We start from the raw sequence: 21,451 nt of genomic DNA, 5'->3' as shown, positions 1-21,451 counted from the left end.
TCAAAACTTGACTAAATATAAAAAGCGAAAAAGCCTAACGGTTTTGAGGTTTGTGTTTCTGCAACTGTTTTGACATGTGTAACTAATCCAGAGAGGGTGAATAAAGCGAATGAAATTGTTTTCAGCGCTCTAGCGCCGTTAGCTTGTCAGAACAGGAGGTGGTCCATATTAGGAGCCGGTCCATATTAGGAGCCTTTCCCCTACTGAGAGAATGATTTGTCACCGGTCGCTTCCCGCGCATGCGCAGGAGACCGAGAGGGGAGGTAACTACCATGGAACATGCCCATATATGGGCATGGAGTTTTTTCATGCGGTTACCGCGCCCTTTTAACAGGGTCAGTACTTTCAATGTCTAAGCACCAATTAAACTGAAGTTAATGCTATTATGTGAGTTGATGTAAGAATATGTAATTTAATCCAGGCATTCGAGATCAAGAGCCTGAGGAAACTGCTCCGAATACCATAGGCATACACAGAGCACAAGACCAACGACTACGTTCGAAGCCTGGTCAAGCGGAGCTTCGTGGGCCCACAAGAACCCCTGCTGGCAACTGTCAAACGTCGGAATGGTTCGGCCATGTCACTGACAAGGCATGACACCGACCCTCTCCAAAACCATACTACAGGGCACTGTCGAGGGAGGACGTGGAAGACAACGGAAGAGCTGGTCCGACAACGTCAAGGAAATGACGCAGCTGAGCTTCCCTGACCTCCTGGCGACAGAGTCCGATACTGAGAACAGCCTCAGTGGAGAAGGGTTTCTCCCTCCTCAGCTCTCTTGTCCCGCCCCCCCCCCCCCCCCCCCACCTCCCATAACGACTGCCACAGTCAGGGGACTGATGATGATGATGATGTATTCATTCACTTTTTAGATTTCAAGTTGAAATGCATTCCCGTTGTCCTGACTGAGTCACAGATTGCTTGACCGATCAATTTGCCGGGTGGGAAAATGAGGTCGTCACAGTGCCGCCTCATCTTTCACTAAAAGCCAGATATGACGTCATCAAAGACATTTATCAAAAAATTACAAAACTTCGCTAAATATAAAAATAAAACGCGTACGTGAATATTTCGTTCTTTCTTGTTTCTTTTTTTCAGTTTACGGAGTAGTTGTTCAAAAGCAGACTTGCTAAAGAGAGATAAATCGCCGGCTATTAGCGACGGACAGGCTGATCCAGTTTATACAAGGTTACTCCCCTTGTGTAATGTTTCCAGTGTCACGTCTTCAACAAAAAAAAGACAGCATGTCTGACTGTCTGTTTGTCTGAAATGGGCTGGCACAACGAATAGCACTATGCAATAACTTTCAACTGAAAAAATGTATATATGTCTGCAAAGTAGACCCATATTCGTTCTGGACGGTTTGGTGGAGACGCTGACCGCGGAAGTTCCGTGCGCATACTCACTTCGTCAAAATGGACTGTAGCAGACGAAACTGATTTGTTAAAGATAAAATGAACATTACGCACATTAAATACGAAAGAATGCGTTTGAGTGCATTACTCGTCTTTATTATTCGAAAAACATGTTTCTTTCGAGACTTTCATCTGCAATAATGCATCCTATTCACGCCAGAATGTTCTGCAGTTTTCACACCATTCGAAAAAGCTGGATCTGCTTTCTTTGTGAAAATATGTTAGGTTATTTATGATGCTTAAAATGTTGTGAGTAATTTTCATGAATAAAAACGGTAATGATTATTCAATTTTTCAATTTACGTATATTAGGAAAGTTGAAAATACTCTGTTGGACAGACTTTATGTTTAACTGATAACGTGTACTTTAATCCAATCCGGTTTTTATTTTGGTAAATACATTTTGAGTCAGACTTACGGTATGTTGATGCTTTAGAACTCTGCGAACTTATCCGGTCAGGATAATGTCTTGTCCGTTTACTACTAGCCACACTCAATTGCATTTACTTTATATCTGGATCATGTTCATGTTATTATAAGCCCAGCATACTGTTCCTCCACACAAATAAGTACTTCCCCCGGCTTCCGGTTGCAACTCGTGAGTGCCCTGTCCTGCAAAAAGTGCAAGTTAGTGCTTGATAAATTAACCATTTTGCTGAGTAATAACGATTGTGCAGCCTCTCTGTGCTGAAGTCTTCATTTGTTAACTTCGCATACATGACTATTTGCTAGTGCTTTACTTTTTCATATCAAGAACAAGTTAGATTCATTTCTGGCTTTCCTCTTTGTTATTAATATTATATGAAGTCTTATATCGCGCGCGTATCTCCAGACTCGGACTCAACTCTGAAGGCGCAGGGATCTATTTATGCCGTGTGAGAGGGAATTTTTTACACAATACATCACGCATTCACATCGACCAGCAGATCGCAGCCATTTCGGCGCATATCCTACTTTTCACGGCCTATTAATATTATTATAAGTCACACGGGTATTTTGGTGGACATTTTTTATCTATGCCTAAACAATTTTGCCAGGAAAGACCCTTTTGTCAATCGTGGGATCTTTAACGTGCACACCCCAATGTAGTGTACACGAAGGGACCTCGGTTTTTCGTCTCATCCGAAAGACTAGCACTTGAACCCACCACCTAGGTTAGGAAGGCTACCAGTAAGTTCGTCACACGGTAGATTCGTCACCCGTGACGAAGTTACCGGCAGGGATGGGCGGGTGTTTATGCTTAGAGCTTATGCTTTCAGATGTTTGATTTGTGGGAGAGATTCAAGATTCACATTTTTTAGAGAGAGAGAGAGATGAATCTCAAACAAAATCGCACAAACACTCACACACACCATCGCACATACATGCACACTCACTAACACACATACACACACACACACACACACGCGCGCGACCGTGACCAAGTGCGCGTTCAACAATATTAACAACGAGAGAGAGAGAGAGACTTAGAGAGAGAGAGAGACGGACGTACATACATCCATGACACGCACGCGCACACACACACACGCACGTACACACGCACAAACACTCACACACACCATCGCACACACACACACACACTCTCTAAGACACACACACGCGCGACCAAGAGAGAGAGAGAGAGGGGGAGTCCTATGACTTCAACCTCACTGTCAAGGAGGCAGAGAAACTCAATGTGAGGAGAGGGAGGGGTGGAAGGAGGTGGGAGAAAGAGAGAGAGAGAGCCGCGCTCGGACTACTGTGGCGAAGTTACTGTGGCGAAGTTACCGGGACCGGTGACGAATCTACCGTGTGACGAACTTACTGGTAGCCGTTAGGAAAAGGGGGGAGAAAATTGCTAACGCCCTGACCCAGGGTCAAACTCGCAACCTCTCGCTTCCGAGCGCAAGTGCGTTACCACTCGGCCACCCAGTCCGATGTTGTTGTTCTTGTAGCACTAGCCGACACCGTCAAGACTTCGTACTGGTCAATCAAATGTTCTCATTTGAGATATCAACTTGGTTAAAAATTGTTATCATACTAATTTGACGCTCATCCTGTGTAAGAAGTAGTTTTGTTATTTTTAGTGTGCGTTTGCATGCATCATTTTAGAACTTGGTGTTATAAAAAAATATTGCATGTTTACACATACAGGCAGAGACCCGTTGAAAGTGACACAAGGCAGAACTCAAGATGGCTGTGACACTGAAGTTCTCTGGATCGCTCAGTCAGTCTGATCCTCTCAAACATGGAGTACTGATTGTCGGACAGTCCAAGCACCTGGCACAACTCAACTACGATGACATCAAGATCAAGTTTGGAACCCGTGTGAACCGTGAGGTGATTGGCTACATTTCTAATCCTTTGACCCCCATATGTTCCCTGAGCCCCACCACCGTCACCCCCCACAACTCTTGTTTTAATGTTTCTACTGTTAAGAATGGAAAAGTACAAGTGAGAGTAATAATGCACAAATGATAATGCACATGTTATACATACTGTAGCAATACTAGCATTAATTCTGCCGTTTGAGAGTTAATTTGACAAAACTGAATGGACTTTGTTTCCACTGCTTCTGATTTTGACGATCTATGTACATCAATTCAACAACAACAAATACAACTAACGTTACTCTGCAGACGTTCACCTCTGGAGTGAATGGCCTGCACCCATCGCCGACAGACTCGTGCTCTCTTTGGTTGAACAACGCTACGGTGGCATGCTTGCCCCACAAATGTAGTCGTCACAACACGCCCTCACGTGCACACCATCTGACCAAGATCATCAGGAGCTGCGTTGTTGGTGGAGAGGAATTTGTCTTGGTATGTTCAGTGATGTGAAGTTAGCATCATCCATTTGGCGATTTATGTGTCAGTACATGCAGTATACTGTTTGTTCTAATCGCAGCTAAATCTTCAAAACCTTTTTTTAAACTTGCAATGTTGCTACAGGGTTCAAAATTCAGCTGTCCGCCCCAAACTCAGGCTTAAGCTGGGGCCACACTGCCCTGTCAAAATGTGTGCCATCTAATTAGATTCCAACTTGCTGCAACTATTGTTTTTTGGGCACTTTAGTTTGTTTTCTTCTGCAACAAACTCAAATTCGAATTTGGTTGTATTATTTTCTGTTAGTGTTAACGAGCGTCTCAAACCAACGCTGTTTATCAAATCCAGTGAAAAACAGACCAAGGGAGGCTCCATGTACTTAAGAAATAAGGAAGTAACATCATTCTTTTTTTCTGGAAGGTCCACAAGCCTAGAAATTTAATTTCAAGCCCTGTGCTATGAAAGAGTTTTATGATAATAATAATAATAATAACGGGTATTTATATAGCGCCTTATCCGAAGTTCAAAGCGCGTATGCCGTGTGAGATGGAATTTTTTACACAATATATCACGCATTCACATCGGCCAGTAGATCAACAGCCTAGTATAGGCGCTGCATCCACCTTTCACGGCCTATTATTCCAAGTCACATACTCAAAATTCCAATGGAGTTGTAAATTTGTGTGTCCTTGTTTTAATCACTGAATAACTATAAACTCTGATTTTTCTGAGAATACGCCTTCTATTGAAAACTTGATTGGTGATTTGTAATCAACATTGTTGTAATTGTTATATCAGTTCTGATCTGTTCACAGTGTTGGATGTTCAGATTTTGTGAAAAAAAAGCAGTTTTGTTGACAGTCACAAGACTGCAGCAGATGGTAATCAGATAATAGGTGTTTTTTTTAATACCAGTAGTGCTTTTTTTTTTAACTGAAGCCTTGTTGCTTGTTAAGTTAATTTTGGTTTTTTCACTTGATGAGATCATTATCTTACTGTAGTCTGTGCTTTGGATTGCAGTTGACATGTGAACGCGCAGACCTGTTCGCTTCAGCCTGTGCTATAGCACGGGCCTTTCCCCTCTTCATGGGCAAATCCAATCTGTCAGATGCTCCGCGGGTGGTGACGGTGGAGGTGGTGCTGGTTGGACCAGGCAGTGATGAAGGGCTGTCTGAATCGGACATCCAAGCCCTGAGCGCGGCGAGCGATGGTGTGCGTCTAGCTGCCAAAATTACTGACATGCCTTGTGCCGACATGCACACTGATGCTTTCCTGCAGGTAAGTGGAAGCAAAGATCCCTGCAGTGAGAGATAACCTGTGGGACGAGCGAACGGTGTCCCGTAGTTTAAAGATTAACATGTTAATATGTTAAGGTTAATCTTGACACTATGGGATGCCGTTGGCTCGTCCCACTGTTTAAAGATTAACATCAGCTGGTGTGTTGACTTGACTGATGTAGCTCTGTTTTCTCAATCACATATCGCTCTGTGGACTTTCACTGCGATAAGGCTGTGCTTTGGGCACCAAATGTGTGGTTTTAAATTGTACTTGTTTGACAAAGATACTTTAATTATCAACTGAAGAGAGCATATATATATACATTGTGTCTTTAATTTTGACATTAACTTAATTAACCTGTCATGTCTATGATTGTATGATCTTGGGTTGCCCTTTCAAAGAGAGGTTTGCGGACAGTTAAGTTTTTCAGTGAATGAAAGATGTGGTTATGGATGTGTATGTATTTGACAGCCAGGTTTACTGTTTCAGGAGATCAAAACTGTGGGCCAGGAGCTGGGTATCACTCCAGAGATCATTCGAGGGGAGGAGCTGAATAGACGAGGATTTGGGGGTACAGTCAAACGCCCTATATAACTAAGTCTTCCCCAGCTGTGTCAATGCGATACCAAAACTGTATGGGGTGGAGGCATGTTTTACGGCTGAAGGTGTTGTGGGTACTTATACTCACTATTAAACTGTCATCAGATGGAATCCAACTTTTAACTGTGTGTTTATTTATTGAGTGCAACAAGCCAAAAGAACAATTTCTATTTTACCCATACAGCAGGTAATAAACATGTATTCTTCTTTTGATTCGGGGGGGGGGGGGGGGGGGGGGTGTAGAAAGGTTGTTTTGTGAGTTAGTGTGTGTGTATTTATTGTTTTTATTAAGGTCCTTTGATCAAATATTAAAGAGGTTTTTGGAGACACTCATTGCACAAAGACTATTCTGTTGCTGTTGTGAATTGGAAGAGGGTGGTAATACAGTCCTGGGGTGCCCATGTTCGCACAATATACTGTGGTACTTGATTATCCAGTGCTAGGCTGCAATCTGGCATTCAAACCTGTCTGACAGGTGCGCAGTGGCCAAGTGGATAAGACATCGGCCTTCTAATCGGAATGTTTCTGCTTATGTTGCAGGCATTTATGGTGTTGGTAAGGCCGCCACACGCCCGCCGGCTCTAGCCATTCTGAGCCACAAGCCTCAGGGAGCCACCCAGAATATTGCCTGGGTGGGAAAGGGTATCGTGTACGACACTGGTGGTCTCTGCCTTAAGTCCAAGGTACTACTAAGTTACATTATGTTCTCTCACAGGTTCAGAAAGAGGTTTCCAGGGCAGAAAATAGTATTAATTATAAGCATTATCACCATAATGATAATAAAAATAAAGGAATTTTTATGGCAAAAATCCTGTGTTAGTTCTTAGCACTAAATACATTCTTTGTGCTTTGTTTTTGTTGTTGTTGTGTTTTTGACTCACATGCGAAGCAAAAGTGAGTCTATGTACTCACCCGAGTCGTCCGTCCGGAAAACTTTAACGTTGGATATTTCTTGGACACTATTCAGTCTATCAGTACCAAATTTGGCAAGATGGTGTATGATGACAAGGCCCCAAAAAACATACATAGCATCTTGACCTTGCTTCAAGGTCAAGGTCGCAGGGGCCATAAATGTTGCCTAAAAAACAGCTATTTTTTACATTTTTCCCATTTTCTCTGAAGTTTTTCAGATTCAATACCTCACCTATATATAATATATAGGGCAAAGTAAGCCCCATCTTTTGATACCAGTTTGGTTTACCTTGCTTCAAGGTCAAGGTCACAGGAGCTCTTCAAAGTTGGATTGTATACATATTTTGAAGTGACCTTGACCCTGAACTATGGAAGATAACTGTTTCAAACTTAAAAATTATGTGGGGCACATGTTATGCTTTCATCATGAGACACATTTGGTCACATATGATCAAGGTCAAGGTCACTTTGACCCTTATGAAATGTGACCAAAATAAGGTAGTGAACCACTAAAAGTGACCATATCTCATGGTAGAAAGAGCCAATAAGCACCATTGTACTTCCTATGTCTTGAATTAACAGCTTTGTGTTGCATGACCTTGGATGACCTTGACCTGGTCAAGGTCGCATGTATTTTGGTAGGAAAAATGTGTAAAGCAGTTCTTAGTGTATGATGTCATTGCTAGGTTTAGTTATTTGACCATGTCAAGGTCAAGCATGTGAGTCGTATGGGCTTTGCCCTTCTTGTTTACTTACAGTGATGTTGATAGCCCTTTTTGCAAACTGCTCTTTGGCTATTTTTGCACAAAGGAGAAGACCTGTCTCACACAGAGAAGGGTACCTTAGTCAGTGCAACCAGGGTGCTTATTACTTCAAACAGGGATGAAAATTCTCCGTTTTTTCCGACTTTCCCGATTATTTTCAATGGGCCATCCGATTTATTTGTGCGATTCCGTTTTTTGGCTCACGAAGTGTAACCTATGCGATCGTAACTTTGTCTGTTTGTGCGTGTGTTTGTGCGTGTGTATGTCTGTGGTAGAAACTTTAACATTTCGTCATTTAAAGACGTCACATTATGGCGTAAGAGGGTTAGACGTCACAACGTCACGCGAAGGAATTACTGAAAGTCTCGGTCATTGTTTTTTGAGCGGGCCGAGACTAGTTGGCAGTAGTGTCGTAGATTGTTGACACTCTCTCTCTCTCTCTCTCTCTCTCTCTCTCTCTCTCTCTCTCTCTCTCTCTCTCTCTCTCTCTCTCTCTCTCTCTCTCTCTCTCTCTCTCTCTCTCTCTCTCTCTCTCTCTCTCTCTCTCTCTCTCTCTCTCTCTCTCTCGTCAGTGGTGCCCCAACAGTCAACAAAGACTGGTACGATGATGATTTGTGTGCATATTTATAGTCTGTTTCATTCATGTTGCCTGTCATTTGCATTACTAATTAGAGCTGGATATATTTTGATAAGTAAACATATTAATAACTTGTTCCAAGTTCATTAAGTAGTCTGAATTCCTGTTTTAGTTAACAAATGAGGAGTTTTGTAGCTGCTACAATTACTGTGATTTCCTTTCGCAAAAGGCCACATTTTCAGCTCTAAATTCCTAAATTTTCAAGATTTTCCGGGGGGCGTTGCCCCCCTAAACCCCCTACAGGGGCGCTGCCCCTTGACCCCGCCGGGGCCTTGACAGCCCCTGGACCCCAGCCGATTTCAGTTTTTTTTGAACAAGGCAATTTTCATCCCTGTTCAAAGAGCAACAGTATCACAACTGATCAGTGTGGCCAGTCCATGGCTGTGTGTGTCAAGTATTTTCATGTTTCAGATAATAAAATGTCACAAATGTCCACTAAAAACAGTCAGTAACAGAATGCATACAGTAAGCATCTTGTTAAATTAGATGTGCATGTTATCTGCCCGTCCCATTCATATTTGTAGATTTCTGCTGCTGTCAATTTGTGTGATGTAATAAAGCCTCGCTCACGTCACAGGAAGTGAGCTATTACGACTGTGTCCCACAAGTTACAAAATGTGTACAAGAACAATAATCACCACTTTGTTTAAATTTATGTTTTGTGAAACTAAAAGTAAGGACTACGATATGAAGCTACTTTTATGTTACTTCCATTTTCTCTGAATTCTCGTAAACACCAACAACAAAAAACAGTGCTCTACCACCTTTTAAGAGCAACAAACTTCCAAGAGAATGGGGTCTTAAATGGGAGGGAATCTTAAAATGGAGGGAGATTTACCACGTTGTAAATAGGTCATCTGAAAAAGCCAGGTCTTAGGCTTGTGTCGTAAAGATGTGATCTGACAATATCATTTGGTGTGTGTGTGCGTCGTAAAGATGTGATCTGACAATATCATTTGGTGTGTGTGCGTGCGTCGTAAAGATGTGATCTGACAATATCATTTGGTGTGTGTGTGCGTGCGTCGTAAAGATGTGATCTGACAATATCATTTGGTGTGTGTGTGCGTCATAAAGATGTGATCTGACGATATCATTTGGTGTGTGCGTGCGTCGTAAAGATGTGATCTGACAATATCATTTGGTGTGTGTGTGCGTCGTAAAGATGTGATCTGACAATATCATTTGGTGTGTGTGTGCGTGCGTCGTAAAGATGTGATCTGACAATATCATTTGGTGTGTGTGTGTGTGCGTCGTAAAGATGTGATCTGACAATATCATTTGGTGTGTGTGTGTGTGCGTCGTAAAGATGTGATCTGACAATATCATTTGGTGTGTGTGTGCGTCGTAAAGATGTGATCTGACAATATCATTTGGTGTGTGTGTGCGTGCGTCGTAAAGATGTGATCTGACAATATCATTTGGTGTGTGTGTGCGTGCGTCGAAAAGATGTGATCTGACAATATCATTTGGTGTGTGTGTGCATCGTAAAGATATGATCTGACAATATCATTTGGTGTGTGTGTGCGTGCGTCGAAAAGATGTGATCTGACAATATCATTTGGTGTGTGTGTGCGTCGTAAAGATGTGATCTGACAATATCATTTGGTGTGTGTGTGCGTGCGTCGAAAAGATGTGATCTGACAATATCATTTGATGTGTGTGTGCGTCGTAAAGATGTGATCTGACAATATCATTTGGTGTGTGCGTGCGTCGTAAAGATAAACCGGGGGTCTCAAAAGAGGGTCAGACAGATAGAGAATACTACATGGAGAATACTACATGGCTTAAAGAAGATAAATAGAGAATACTACATGGCTTGCTGTGTCGTACCAGATTTACACGAGTTGCTTTTTGACTCACATGCGAAGCAAAAGTGAGTCTATGTACTCAACCGAGTCGTCCGTCCGTCCGGAAAACTTTAACGTTGGATATTTCTTGGACACTATTCAGTCTATCAGTACCAAATTTGGCAAGATGGTGTATGATGACAAGGCCCCAAAAAACATACATAGCATCTTGACCTTGCTTCAAGGTCAAGGTCGCAGGGGCCATAAATGTTGCCTAAAAAACAGCTATTTTTCACATTTTTCCCATTTTCTCTGAAGTTTTTGAGATTGAATACCTCACCTACATATGATATATAGGGCAAAGTAAGCCCCATCTTTTGATACCAGTTTGGTTTACCTTGCTTCAAGGTCAAGGTCACAGGAGCTCTTCAAAGTTGGATTGTATACATATTTTGAAGTGACCTTGACCCTGAACTATGGAAGATAACTGTTTCAAACTTAAAAATTATGTGGGGCACATGTTATGCTTTCATCATGAGACACATTTGGTCACATATGATCAAGGTCAAGGTCACTTTGACCCTTATGAAATGTGACCAAAATAAGGTAGTGAACCACTAAAAGTGACCATATCTCATGGTAGAAAGAGCCAATGAGCACCATTGTACTTCCTATGTCTTGAATTAACAGCTTTGTGTTGCATGACCTTGGATGACCTTGACCTTGGGTCAAGGTCACATGTATTTTGGTAGGAAAATGTGTAAAGCAGTTTTTAGTGTATGATGTCATTGCTGTAAAGGTCAAGGTCAAGCATGTGAGTCGTATGGGCTTTGCCCTTCTTGTTTAAATATTGAACTGCGAGCGAAAGCGAGCTGTTCACTTTTTGAAAAAGCAACGAGTGTAAATCTGGTACGAAACAGTAAGCCATGTAGTATTCTGTTTATCCTACCTACTGCACTTACGTGTATTTTACTGAAAATGTCCTGCAGTCGAGGCAGCTAAATTGAAGACGCTTATTTTGGAACCTCGATCTCTTCTAAAGCCTCGTGCAATCTATTACGTCAAAGCAAAGAAACGTCACTCTGAAAGTGTGGCGTGACGTGTTAGTTCTAAAGATTCATCGAGGGTAATTAGCGAGCGCAATTTTTGTTTCTATAATGACGTTTGTCTCGGTGACTTTGGCATCATAAGCAGTGGAAAAACAAGTCCCTTCCAGACTTGCTTGACATGACCTCATTTACATGATATACACACATGTGATTTGAACGATTATTATCTCACGGGTGTCTCTCTCACGTATGTAGGATAATAGCACTTAACCACTGACTGTAATTTCAGACAGGAATGTGTGGCATGAAGAGGGACTGCGGTGGAGCGGCAGGTGTGCTGGGAGCTTTCTACGCCATGGTCAAGCTAGGCTTCACAGAGAATCTTCACGCCTTGTTCTGCCTGGCTGAAAACGCCATCGGCCCTGAGGCGCAGCGACCTGATGACATCGTCAAGATGTACTCTGGAAGGTCAGTTTGAAGTCTGATAAGAAAAAAGGATTAGTGAGGAATGAGAAAATTTGCCTAAAGTATTAAATCAAAGAACGGGTGCAATGGCTTGGTGGTAAGATGCTGGCCTCCAAAGCGGAAGGTCGTGGGTTCGAATCCCGCCCGCGCCTGGTGGGTTAAGGTGAAGATTTTTCCGATCTCCCAGGTCAACTTATGTGCAGACCTGCTAGTGCCTTATCCCTCTTCGTGTGTACAAGCAAGACCAAGTGCACACGGAAAAGATCCTGTAATCCATGTCAGAGTTCGATTGGTTATAGAAACACGAAGATACCCAGCATGCTTCCTCCAAAAGCGGTGTATGGCTGCCTAAATGGCGGAGTAAAAACAGTCATACACGTAAAAATTTACTCGTGCAAAAACACAAGTGTACATGAGTTTCAGCCCACGAACGCGAAGAAGAAGAAGAAATCAAAGAAGTCAAGACAGTATATTATCATTGCTTTAATGATATACAATACCGATACATGCACAGCCTGGTGGTGACTTTACAATTCATTTTCTACTGCTGATATGTTGAAGTCACTGAAATAGACTTGACTCTCAAAAACCTTTGACACTTCCTTGGGAGACATGCAGAAGAAGTGACAGAATCAGGCATGGGAATTGTCCGCCGATTTCCGCCGAATTATTTTTTTGTTCCGCCAAAAATGCAAAAGTGTCCGCCGAAAAAATAAAGGGGGGAGGCACACAAAAAAAGCACCGGTTACTTTGGCCTTTGTGGAAAAGCCCGCGAAAACTTTCCGTACTTTGTTCACGCACTGCTACCGCCCGCCTCAGTTATTGAACTTTTATGTTTGAAAGTAAACCAGATTGCACAGATTGTGTTACAAGCTACATTTTCCTGTTTGTCTCAACAGATCAATTTTTTGACAAATTTAAACCATATAATACATGTATATATTTTTTTCTTAAAAAAAGCAAAAATTTGTACATTTTTGTACTAAAAACTCTGATTCTAAAAACAGAATTTAATAGCAAACTTGGAGCTCAGATGACACCAGATTGCACCATCTGGGTTCTTTGGAGAAAAATTTTTTCCGGGGAGGCCCCCGGACCCCCCTAGTAAGTTACGCCTTTTTTACAATTTTCAATTCCCATGCCTGAGAATGTTTACGTGAAGTTAAAAAGAGATATCTTTTATAACCACGTCATGCATGTCCTAAATAGTTGCTGGTACTGGGGACAGAAATACCAAGTTAGTCAGTCAGAGATATATTTTTGGGTGGGGATTTTGTATTTATCAGACATGGGATTCTTCCGTAAAATTACGGAATTCCGTAAATTTTTAGGCTCCAGGGATCATTCTTGAGATTCGTGCAAATCCGCTGAGAAAATTTTGGGGTATATGTAGGTATAGACCCAAGTTTTTCGGCCGGTCCGCTGATCGCGACGCTCAATTCCATACTATTCTTGAACGGTTGGTTCCTAAAACGGTCAGACTGTTGCTGGTCGATCCGTATGGGAACGCGCTCTTTGTCCTCTGTGTCTTTGTCTCGTACAGTCACCGTTTCAACGTAGCTATCGGGGATTCAGTATAAGCATAGCATACCGTATGAGAATGATTCGGCGCCATTTTTACATCGCTTCGAGGCACTTGCCAAAATGATGAGGAAGCTAAAGCGAGACGAAACCGTTCTATCCCGGGAAATTGACCAGCAGAAGTACAAGAAAAATCTCTGGAGATTCGACTGGCTCGATGAAGTTGTATCATTGAGCTGGAAATACGAGAAAGGCCAGAAGACACAAGACGTGAAACTGAAAGTTGGCGATGCTTTTGCTAAAATCAACTTGCCGGGAAAAGCTCAGTGCACTTTGTGCAACGATGTTAAATGTTATCAACTACGGTTCCAATGGAAAGACTGCCCTCAACAGCCACTTGAAAAGCAACAAGCACCTGACTATCCTGAAAACCCAGTCGTGTAATCAGTCACTGGGGTCGTTTGGCACCGACAAGGTAAGAACATTGAAACCACACCGTCACACGCCACCACCCCCCCCCCCCCCATCCCCGCCTTTCTCTCTCTCTCTCTCTCTCTCTCTCTCTCTCTCTCTCTCTCTCTCTCTCTCTCTCTCTCTCTCTCTCTCTCTCTCTCTCTTTCTCCTCCTTATTTTGAGTCTTAGCGTAAAATTAATTTGAGAAACATGGGAAGGAAGAGAAAGGGGGGGGGGGGGGGGGGGGGGGGGGGGGGGGGCTATGATTAAGCTGAAATATGCATTTCAGTGCCATTTTTGTGTGTCTAAAACACTAAAAACCTTCAGCTTCTGGGGGCTTCGCCCCCAGACCCCGACCAGGGACGTTGCCCCTGGACCCTACTGGGGGCCTTCTGCGGCCCCCAGACCCCCACCTTTTTTTTCCTTAATTATCACTTTTTCTGAATCCCATGTCTGATTTATGAAGTTTGTTTGTCATTAATAACAACGTCCTTTATTGTGCTTATTTTCTGAAAGTGCTAGTTGTTGTTTTCAGGACAGTGGAGATCAACAACACAGACGCCGAGGGCAGACTGGTGCTTGGGGATGGGGTAAGTTATCGTTAGTTTTTTCTTGTGATAAGTGAATGACTTTGTTGTGTGTTTTTTTGCTAATACTGACAAGAAAAGTTTGGCTCAACAGCAAGAAATAGGCTGGTCAGGCACAAAACAAAAAGTTTAATGTAAAGGGAGGCGTTTGCACGCAAATGCGTGCAGCTCAGTTGTGGTTATTGCTCTTCACTAAATGCACAGGGGAAAACAGATGGTAGCCACAACGGAGTGAATCTTAGGGAATTTTTGTACATCATTTCTTGTTGACACATTCTCTGTTTTTGTTTGTTCAGGAAGCATTCTCTCATTTAAAAATCATAGTAGTTTGCAGTTGTGGTGAATATTCTCATGTTCTATTTTGTTCCAAGAGTGGATTGCAACATTTGATATCAAGACATTGAGACTACACAGATTTTAATGTTTGGTGATCTTTTGTAGGTTGCGTATGCACACAGAGACCTGAAGTGTGAGACGATTGTTGACATGGCAACCCTCACTGGTGCCCAGGGCATCGCCACAGGTAGTCTTTCTGGCAACTCTGCCATTTCTTAGCCTCATGTATCAATCTGCCATTTCTTTATAAGTTTTGTAAATTGATTTTGAAATTGGTAAAAGTAATAGTTTTACTTTGATGTTTGTCAGTGATTCTACTTTCTACTTGTGGAGTCTTTTTTTTTTTTATTCCATTTGCAAACAAAACTGCTTTACATGCAAAAACTGAAGAACTTTGAGGTTGTTGGAATAGCCTTTTATTGTATAAATGGTGGCTCTTTTGTTGTTGTTTTGTACACGTCAACAACAGCATTTAATGTGCATGCAAAATATAAACAGTGTTTTCGCAAAAGAAAACACTTCAGTAGGTAGACAGCAGCAGTTGAACCTGACTGCATGTAACCTTGTGCTTCTGATCGCTGGGATAGGAGTTTAATACTTAAGGACTTTTTACATTGAAAACGTAGGTTACTAGTTAGCGTACTGATTTCCTTGTACGTGTCAACACCGGATGACATGTGTTCCAACCTTACTGTGAGCATCTCCCCAGGCTTGTTGCATGGCCGCAACATGCTACGACTATAGACTTTCCACACTCTCTCACTCTCAGTCAGTAGGAATGAGAAGAAGAAAAAGGAGACTGTTCTTCGTGTTATCTTCTTTTTCACTCATGAGAATCTTCAGATTTTTGACTGAAAGCTGACTTGTTTTGTGAGTTCCAAGACACAGTTTCAGGGCAATTTTCTGATTCTTGAAATTACTGTATTATTTCAGAACCTTAGGTCACTTACAGAACTTTTTTCATGTGACTTTGATCCCATGCTTACCTTGTGGTCAATAAAACTCTCTTACACCTGACTTGTTTGGTGTGTCCGCAGGCAAGTTCCACGCTGGAATCGTGACCAACAATGAGGACATGGAGGCCGCCTGTATATGCGCAGGTCGCAACAGCGGTGACCTAGTTCATGCTCTGCCCTACACCCCTGAGTTGCACTTCTCCGAGTTTGCTTCTGTGCTGGCCGACATGAAGAACTCTGTGGCTGTAAGTTGGCTTATTTGTTTCTGTGCTCTACCATGAAATATAATCTTAGTGTATGCAATACTCGTTTTGGGGTCATTTTTCAGCTCTTGTAGTTTTTAGTGTGAAACACGTTAGTGTGTGTTCATGCAGTTTCATGATTATTTCATGCACACGCATACAATGTACAGTCTTTTACACACACACACACATTGTAAAATTGTAGCCTTACACACACAGATACCTATTCACAAGGAGTGACTCTCAGTCACAAGCATACTTGCATTAACTCTCTCTCTCTCTCTCTCTCTCTCTCTCTCTCTCTCTCTCTCTCTCTCTCTGTGCGCGTGTGTGTGTGCGTGCGTATATGTCTGTGTGTGTGTGCGCATATGTGTATGTGTGTGTGTGTGTGTGTGAGTGAGTGTGTGTGTGTTGTCTTGAGTGCGAACGTGATTGCAGGCATGCGGCGCGCGTGTGTGTGCGCGAGTCAACTTTTCTTTTCCTTTGTATTATATTGACATACATGTACATTTCAATGTTCTATCATGCATTATGTATTCGTATAGGTAATGTTGTAATTAGTAATACTGTATGATTGCGATTGACAATTGTCCTTTTATTGTCTTTATTTTTATGTCTTAGTTTAGCAGGGACAGATTGTAAGACTAGGCGTGAGCCTAAAATCTCCATCCTTGAGTAATAAAGTTTGTTCGTTCGTTCGTTCTCTCTCTCTCTCTCTTTCTCTCTTGCCCTCTCTCTCTCTCTTTCTCTCTTGCCCTCTCTCTCTCTCTCTCTCTCTCTCTCTCTCTCTCTCTCTCTCTCTCTCTCTCTCTCTCTCTCTCTCTCTCTCTCTCTCTCTCTCCTTCAAGTTCAAGACATTGCAGGATTGAGAAACTTTCAAGCTTGGTACTGTTGCAGGAGCGAGGCAATGCCCAAGTTTCGTGCGCAGGCCTGTTCATCCACAGTCACATCGGCTTTGACTACCATGGAACCTGGCTCCACATTGACATGGCGGCCCCCGTTTACGTGGTAAGTTTCACTTGTCAAATTTTGTTCTTGGCAGATTTGAACATCACCATTTCTGAAATATTCAAAGCTCCAGAGAACACTCAAGATCCCCAGCTAGCACTATGTTGCATGTTGTTTCTTTTTTGGAGGGGATACGGTAATGAATGATCTTAGACTTTTTCTTTACACTTTCCTGATCGCATGCCCTAGAAAGGAGATGGTTTGGAAAAATTGAGAGTCCAGAGGCTCTAAGTTAGTGTGTATTGTTTGAATGTGACTTTTTTTACAGGATAACAAGTTACATATATATATACAGTAAAACCTCTTTTTTCAGACCTCCAAAAATGGGAGGAAATTATATTGTATGAAAGAGGGAGTTTTAGAATAGAGGCAAATTTATAAATGTTTTGTAGAGAATTTCTTGGGAAGCAAGGGTAAGACAGAGGATGTCTTACAAAATAGTGTCTTAAAACGGAGGTTTCACTGTACTCGCCAAGATTTAGTTTCTTTACCTGGGTGTTTTTCAGCAAAGCCTGCTTGCTATGTTTTCAGGGAGAGAGAGCAACAGGGTATGGAGTATCTCTGCTCAACACTCTATTTGGAGCCATGTCGGAGAACAAGCTTCTTCGTAGTATCAGCCCTGATACACGCGCCAATGGAGTCGATGAAGATTCTGGCAACAACCCCAAGAAAATCCGTCTAAACTGATGATGAGGAACGCACAACAGTGGGGCCCCCATTTTAAGACCTAAAAAAAAGTTAGACGAAATTAAGTAGAACTAGAAGAAGAAGGGGGGTCTTAAAATGGAACAACATTTTCAAGCATTTTGAAAAGACAGCCTTAAAGGTGGTCGTCCACATTTTTGCTTTTTTTCAATAATCTTATGGTTAGATTTCGATACAAAATTATGTCAAATGATGAATGAACCATGGGGAAAAAAGTTATAGAAAAAAAATGTATGTAAAAAAAGATTTTATTTTTGGGTAGCGTGACTCACGCTTCCAATATTTTGTTTTCTGTTTGCTGAGAACATGTGCTTTGCCTAAAAATACTGACCAATCAAATTCATGTCACTATGCTAGCCACGCCCAAACAAGTGCAGCAACAGTTTGACACTGGAGCGCTGTTCACGCTTTTTTTTAAACGCACGAAATGCACGGGATTTGAGAGGTGTTTGGTGTTTTCCAAATAAGGATATCCTACTATGAGTACTACGCTGGAATACTACAATGAATTTTCAAACGGCTACACTGGCTTCGTCTTTCCTGATCGAAAGGGGGTGTATTGTTGATATTTGTAGATAATAGACTCTGCATTTTAATGGTCAAATGGCGATTTTGGTATAAAAATGTAGACAAGGACCTTTAAAAAAAACAAAGGAAACTGTAAAAGGGAGTGACTTAAAATGGGGGATGCCACTGTACTGAAATAGTCACACACAAAATAACGAGAAAATAAAGTTGAAGAAAAAATGAGCTGTTGATGGAGAATGTGTGTTGATTTTTGAACTCTGTTCACCACAAATGCACCCGTTCAGTTGTTTCCTTTCATGGATAACAGGGGAATGTACTGTTGGGCTAAAATATGGGTGATAATTCCAAGATGATGGTGTGACTTTTGACTTTTTACATGGTTAAATGGACACCAGCATTGTACATGTATTTGTTTTTCAATGCAAGACAGTTGGTGTAAAGTGCTTCAGAAGTATGGTCTGTGAGCTGCTGAGTGCAAAGTTTGTTTTATTTTGAATATTAAGCGGTGTATGATGGTATTGAAATCATGGTTTTATTGTATTTGCTTCATGAGTGTCAGTCGGAGATTGCACTTCACATTGTATTGGATGTGCATTACATAGTGCATGTGCATGGATATGAATTAGACCGTCAAAGTGCACAGTGCCTAATCATTGTGATATTGAATGGGGAGAATGAAGACAATACAGGATTCAAGGTTGTATCAAGTTTGTGGCAAAGTCATCATGACAGAGCTTATTGAGTAGGAAATTCAACCGGTGAGGGTGCTGTCTTTTAGGCTATCAGGGATGTCATTGGACGTTGGCAGTCAGCTTAACATCAAAACTTTTTTCAAATCGTCAATAAATTTGCCATCATTACAGCAGATCTGCCAAACTTTGGGGAAGTGGACGTCAGAGACTCCCTAGAACTTCGGAAAATTGCAAGCCTAAAATGGCCAATCTTGTAATGTAGCCCCTGAAAATAAATCGCAGCAACATCCCTGGCTATGGATGCTGTGTTGCACAGTTGAAACGAAAAGTAGAAGCTACTGGGCTTGTGGTGTTGGTACAAGTATTATATGTGTGGGGTTGATAGTTACCTGCATGTAATGTTCGATTATAGTTTGAGAGACCCGCGTGCTGACTTTTTTGGAGAGACCAGAAAGGGTGTGGATGTTTTTTGACACAGGCTACTTTTTATATTTAGTCTCGTTTTGACTAAATGTTTTAACATAGAAGGGGAATCGAAACGAGGGTCGTGGTGTATGTCTGTCTGTCTGTCTGTCTGTGCGTGTGTGTTTTTAGAGCGATTCAGAGTAAACTACTGGACCGATCTTTATGAAATTTTACATGAGAGTTCCTGGGTTTGATATCCCCAGACCGTTTTTTTCATTTTTTCGATAAATGTCTTTTATGACGTCATATCCGGCTTTTTGTAAAAGTTGAGGCGGCACTGTCACACCCTCAATTTTCAATCAAATTGATTGAAATTTTGGCCAAGCAATCTTCGACGAAGGCCGGACTTCGGTATTGCATTTCAGCATGGAGGCTAACAAATTAATTAATGACTTTGGTCATTAAAAATCTGAAAATTGTCATTAAAATTATTTTTTTATAAAACGATCCAAAATTACTTTTATTTTATTCTTCATCATGTTCTGATTCCAAAAACATATAAATATGTTATAATCGGATTAAAAACAAGCTCTGAAAATTAAAAATATAAAAATTATGATTAAAATTAAATTTCCGAAATCGTTTTAAAAACTATTTCATCTTATTCCTTGTCGGTTCCTGATTCCAAAAACATATAGATATGATATGTTTGGATTAAAAACACGCTCAGAAAGTTAAAACGAAGGGAGGTACAGTAAAGCGTGCTATGAAGCACAGCGCAACCGCTAACGCGCCAAACAGGCTCGTCACTTTCACTGCCTTTTGCACTAGCGGCGGACTACGTTCAGTTTCATTCTGTGAGTTCCACAGCTTGACTAAATGTAGTAATTTCACCTTACGCGACTTTTTTTTTTTTATGTCTTTGACACATGGCATGAATTTTTTTCATAAATTTGCATGTTTTTTTCTGTAAAATCACAATGATCTTTTTCATCAAGAAGAACAAATTAAACACACATTGTTTTTGTTTTGTTTTGTTTCTTGTTCTTGAAGGTAATGTAATCATAAATTGGCACCGGCACAGTTGGCCTAGTGGTAAGGCGTCCGCCCCGTGATCGGGAGGTCGTGGGTTCGAACCCCGGCCGGGTCATACCTAAGACTTTGAAATTGGCAATCTAGTGGCTGCTCCGCCTGGCGTCTGGCATTATGGGGTTCGTGCTAGGACTGGTTGGTCCGGTGTCAGAATAATGTGACTAGGTGAGACATGATGCCTGTGCTGCGACTTCTGTCTTGTGTGTGGCGCACGTTATATTTCAAAGCAGCACCGCCCTGATATGGCCCTTCGTGGTCGGCTGGGCGTTAAGCAAACAAACAAAATTTACCTGCTTTGCTTTGTTTCGTGAGTGTGGTTGTTTTGTTTGTGTGTGTGTGTGTTTTATAAAGTGATTGTGAGCTTTGTACTTGTCCTTTGAATAATTAAATGTGTCTTGGTACATGGTCTGTACAAGGTCAGAAAAAAGAACACACTTTGCTGATGATTGCAAACATTGTGATGTGATGGTGAATCTTGTGTTGATGTGAAATTTCTGAAGCATTTTGTATTTTTTATCACAAGCTTTTCTGCATTCAAAATTAGCTTACGACAAACATAAACTTCAATGTGTGCAAAATTGACTCTTTTTTTGTAATTGTAGAGCTGCTGTGTTATCGGTGTGTACTGCTCTACACCAGATTTTGTATAACTTTTTTTCCTCTTATTTGGAGAACAAAAACTGTTCTAATTAGTATCCAGCATCATAAACAAAAAAAGTAATCATTTTGATTTGCTGTGTTTGTACATTGTTGCGTGCATGTTGGCTGTGACTGATGTTGCCCCTTTCTTCACTCTCATCCTCACTTTTTTCACTGGACCATGTATATGGTCTGCAGAATGTAGACTCGGTGATTGTGCCAGGTTGTGCATAGCAGCCAACTGCTAAGCTTTAAGCGAAGCATGCTACGTTTTAAGAGCAATAGCTACGCCAAGCCAAAGATTGCTATGCTAAACAAATAATCACTTCCCTTTTTTTGTGCGAGTCCTGGTACTTATTTCTGCTTCCCACTCCCTATAGTGGTCACAAAATGGGTCATGAAACATAGTCTACACTGAAAAGTGACACTGTAGATAACTCTTTAATGCGTATTTTATGTTCCTGCGTTCTCATGGAACTATTAAAAATGTATATTTTTGTGCAATATTGCATAAATGGGGATGTGGGAATACATTTTAGAAAATGCTACCCTTAAAAACCACTTGCTACTTTGAAA

At 41.5% G+C, this 21,451-nt stretch overlaps 1 protein-coding gene across 2 annotated transcripts; it reads left to right on the top strand.

The window, feature by feature from the left end:
* The first annotated feature begins 1,907 nt into the window (after positions 1-1,907).
* Positions 1,908-20,966, top strand: LOC138968221 (probable aminopeptidase NPEPL1). 2 transcript variants are annotated; one of them, XM_070340774.1, is made up of 12 exons: positions 1,908-2,042; positions 3,549-3,734; positions 4,034-4,216; positions 5,240-5,497; positions 5,987-6,068; positions 6,638-6,780; positions 11,536-11,714; positions 14,221-14,275; positions 14,714-14,795; positions 15,646-15,809; positions 16,704-16,814; positions 17,346-20,966. In XM_070340774.1, the coding sequence occupies exons 2-12, from the start codon at positions 3,588-3,590 to the stop codon at positions 17,499-17,501; spliced, it is 1,560 nt and encodes a 519-aa protein (XP_070196875.1). In that variant the 5' UTR covers positions 1,908-2,042; positions 3,549-3,587; the 3' UTR covers positions 17,502-20,966. The 2 variants fall into 2 exon arrangements, with proteins under 2 accessions (XP_070196875.1, XP_070196883.1); XM_070340782.1 differs by lacking the exon at positions 1,908-2,042 and adding an exon at positions 2,072-2,290.
* Positions 20,967-21,451: the final 485 nt, after the last annotated feature.

This window comes from Littorina saxatilis, linkage group LG1 (genome assembly GCF_037325665.1).
Source record: "Littorina saxatilis isolate snail1 linkage group LG1, US_GU_Lsax_2.0, whole genome shotgun sequence".
Taxonomy (NCBI): domain Eukaryota; kingdom Metazoa; phylum Mollusca; class Gastropoda; order Littorinimorpha; family Littorinidae; genus Littorina; species Littorina saxatilis.
This window is presented reverse-complemented; position numbering and strand designations above follow the sequence as displayed.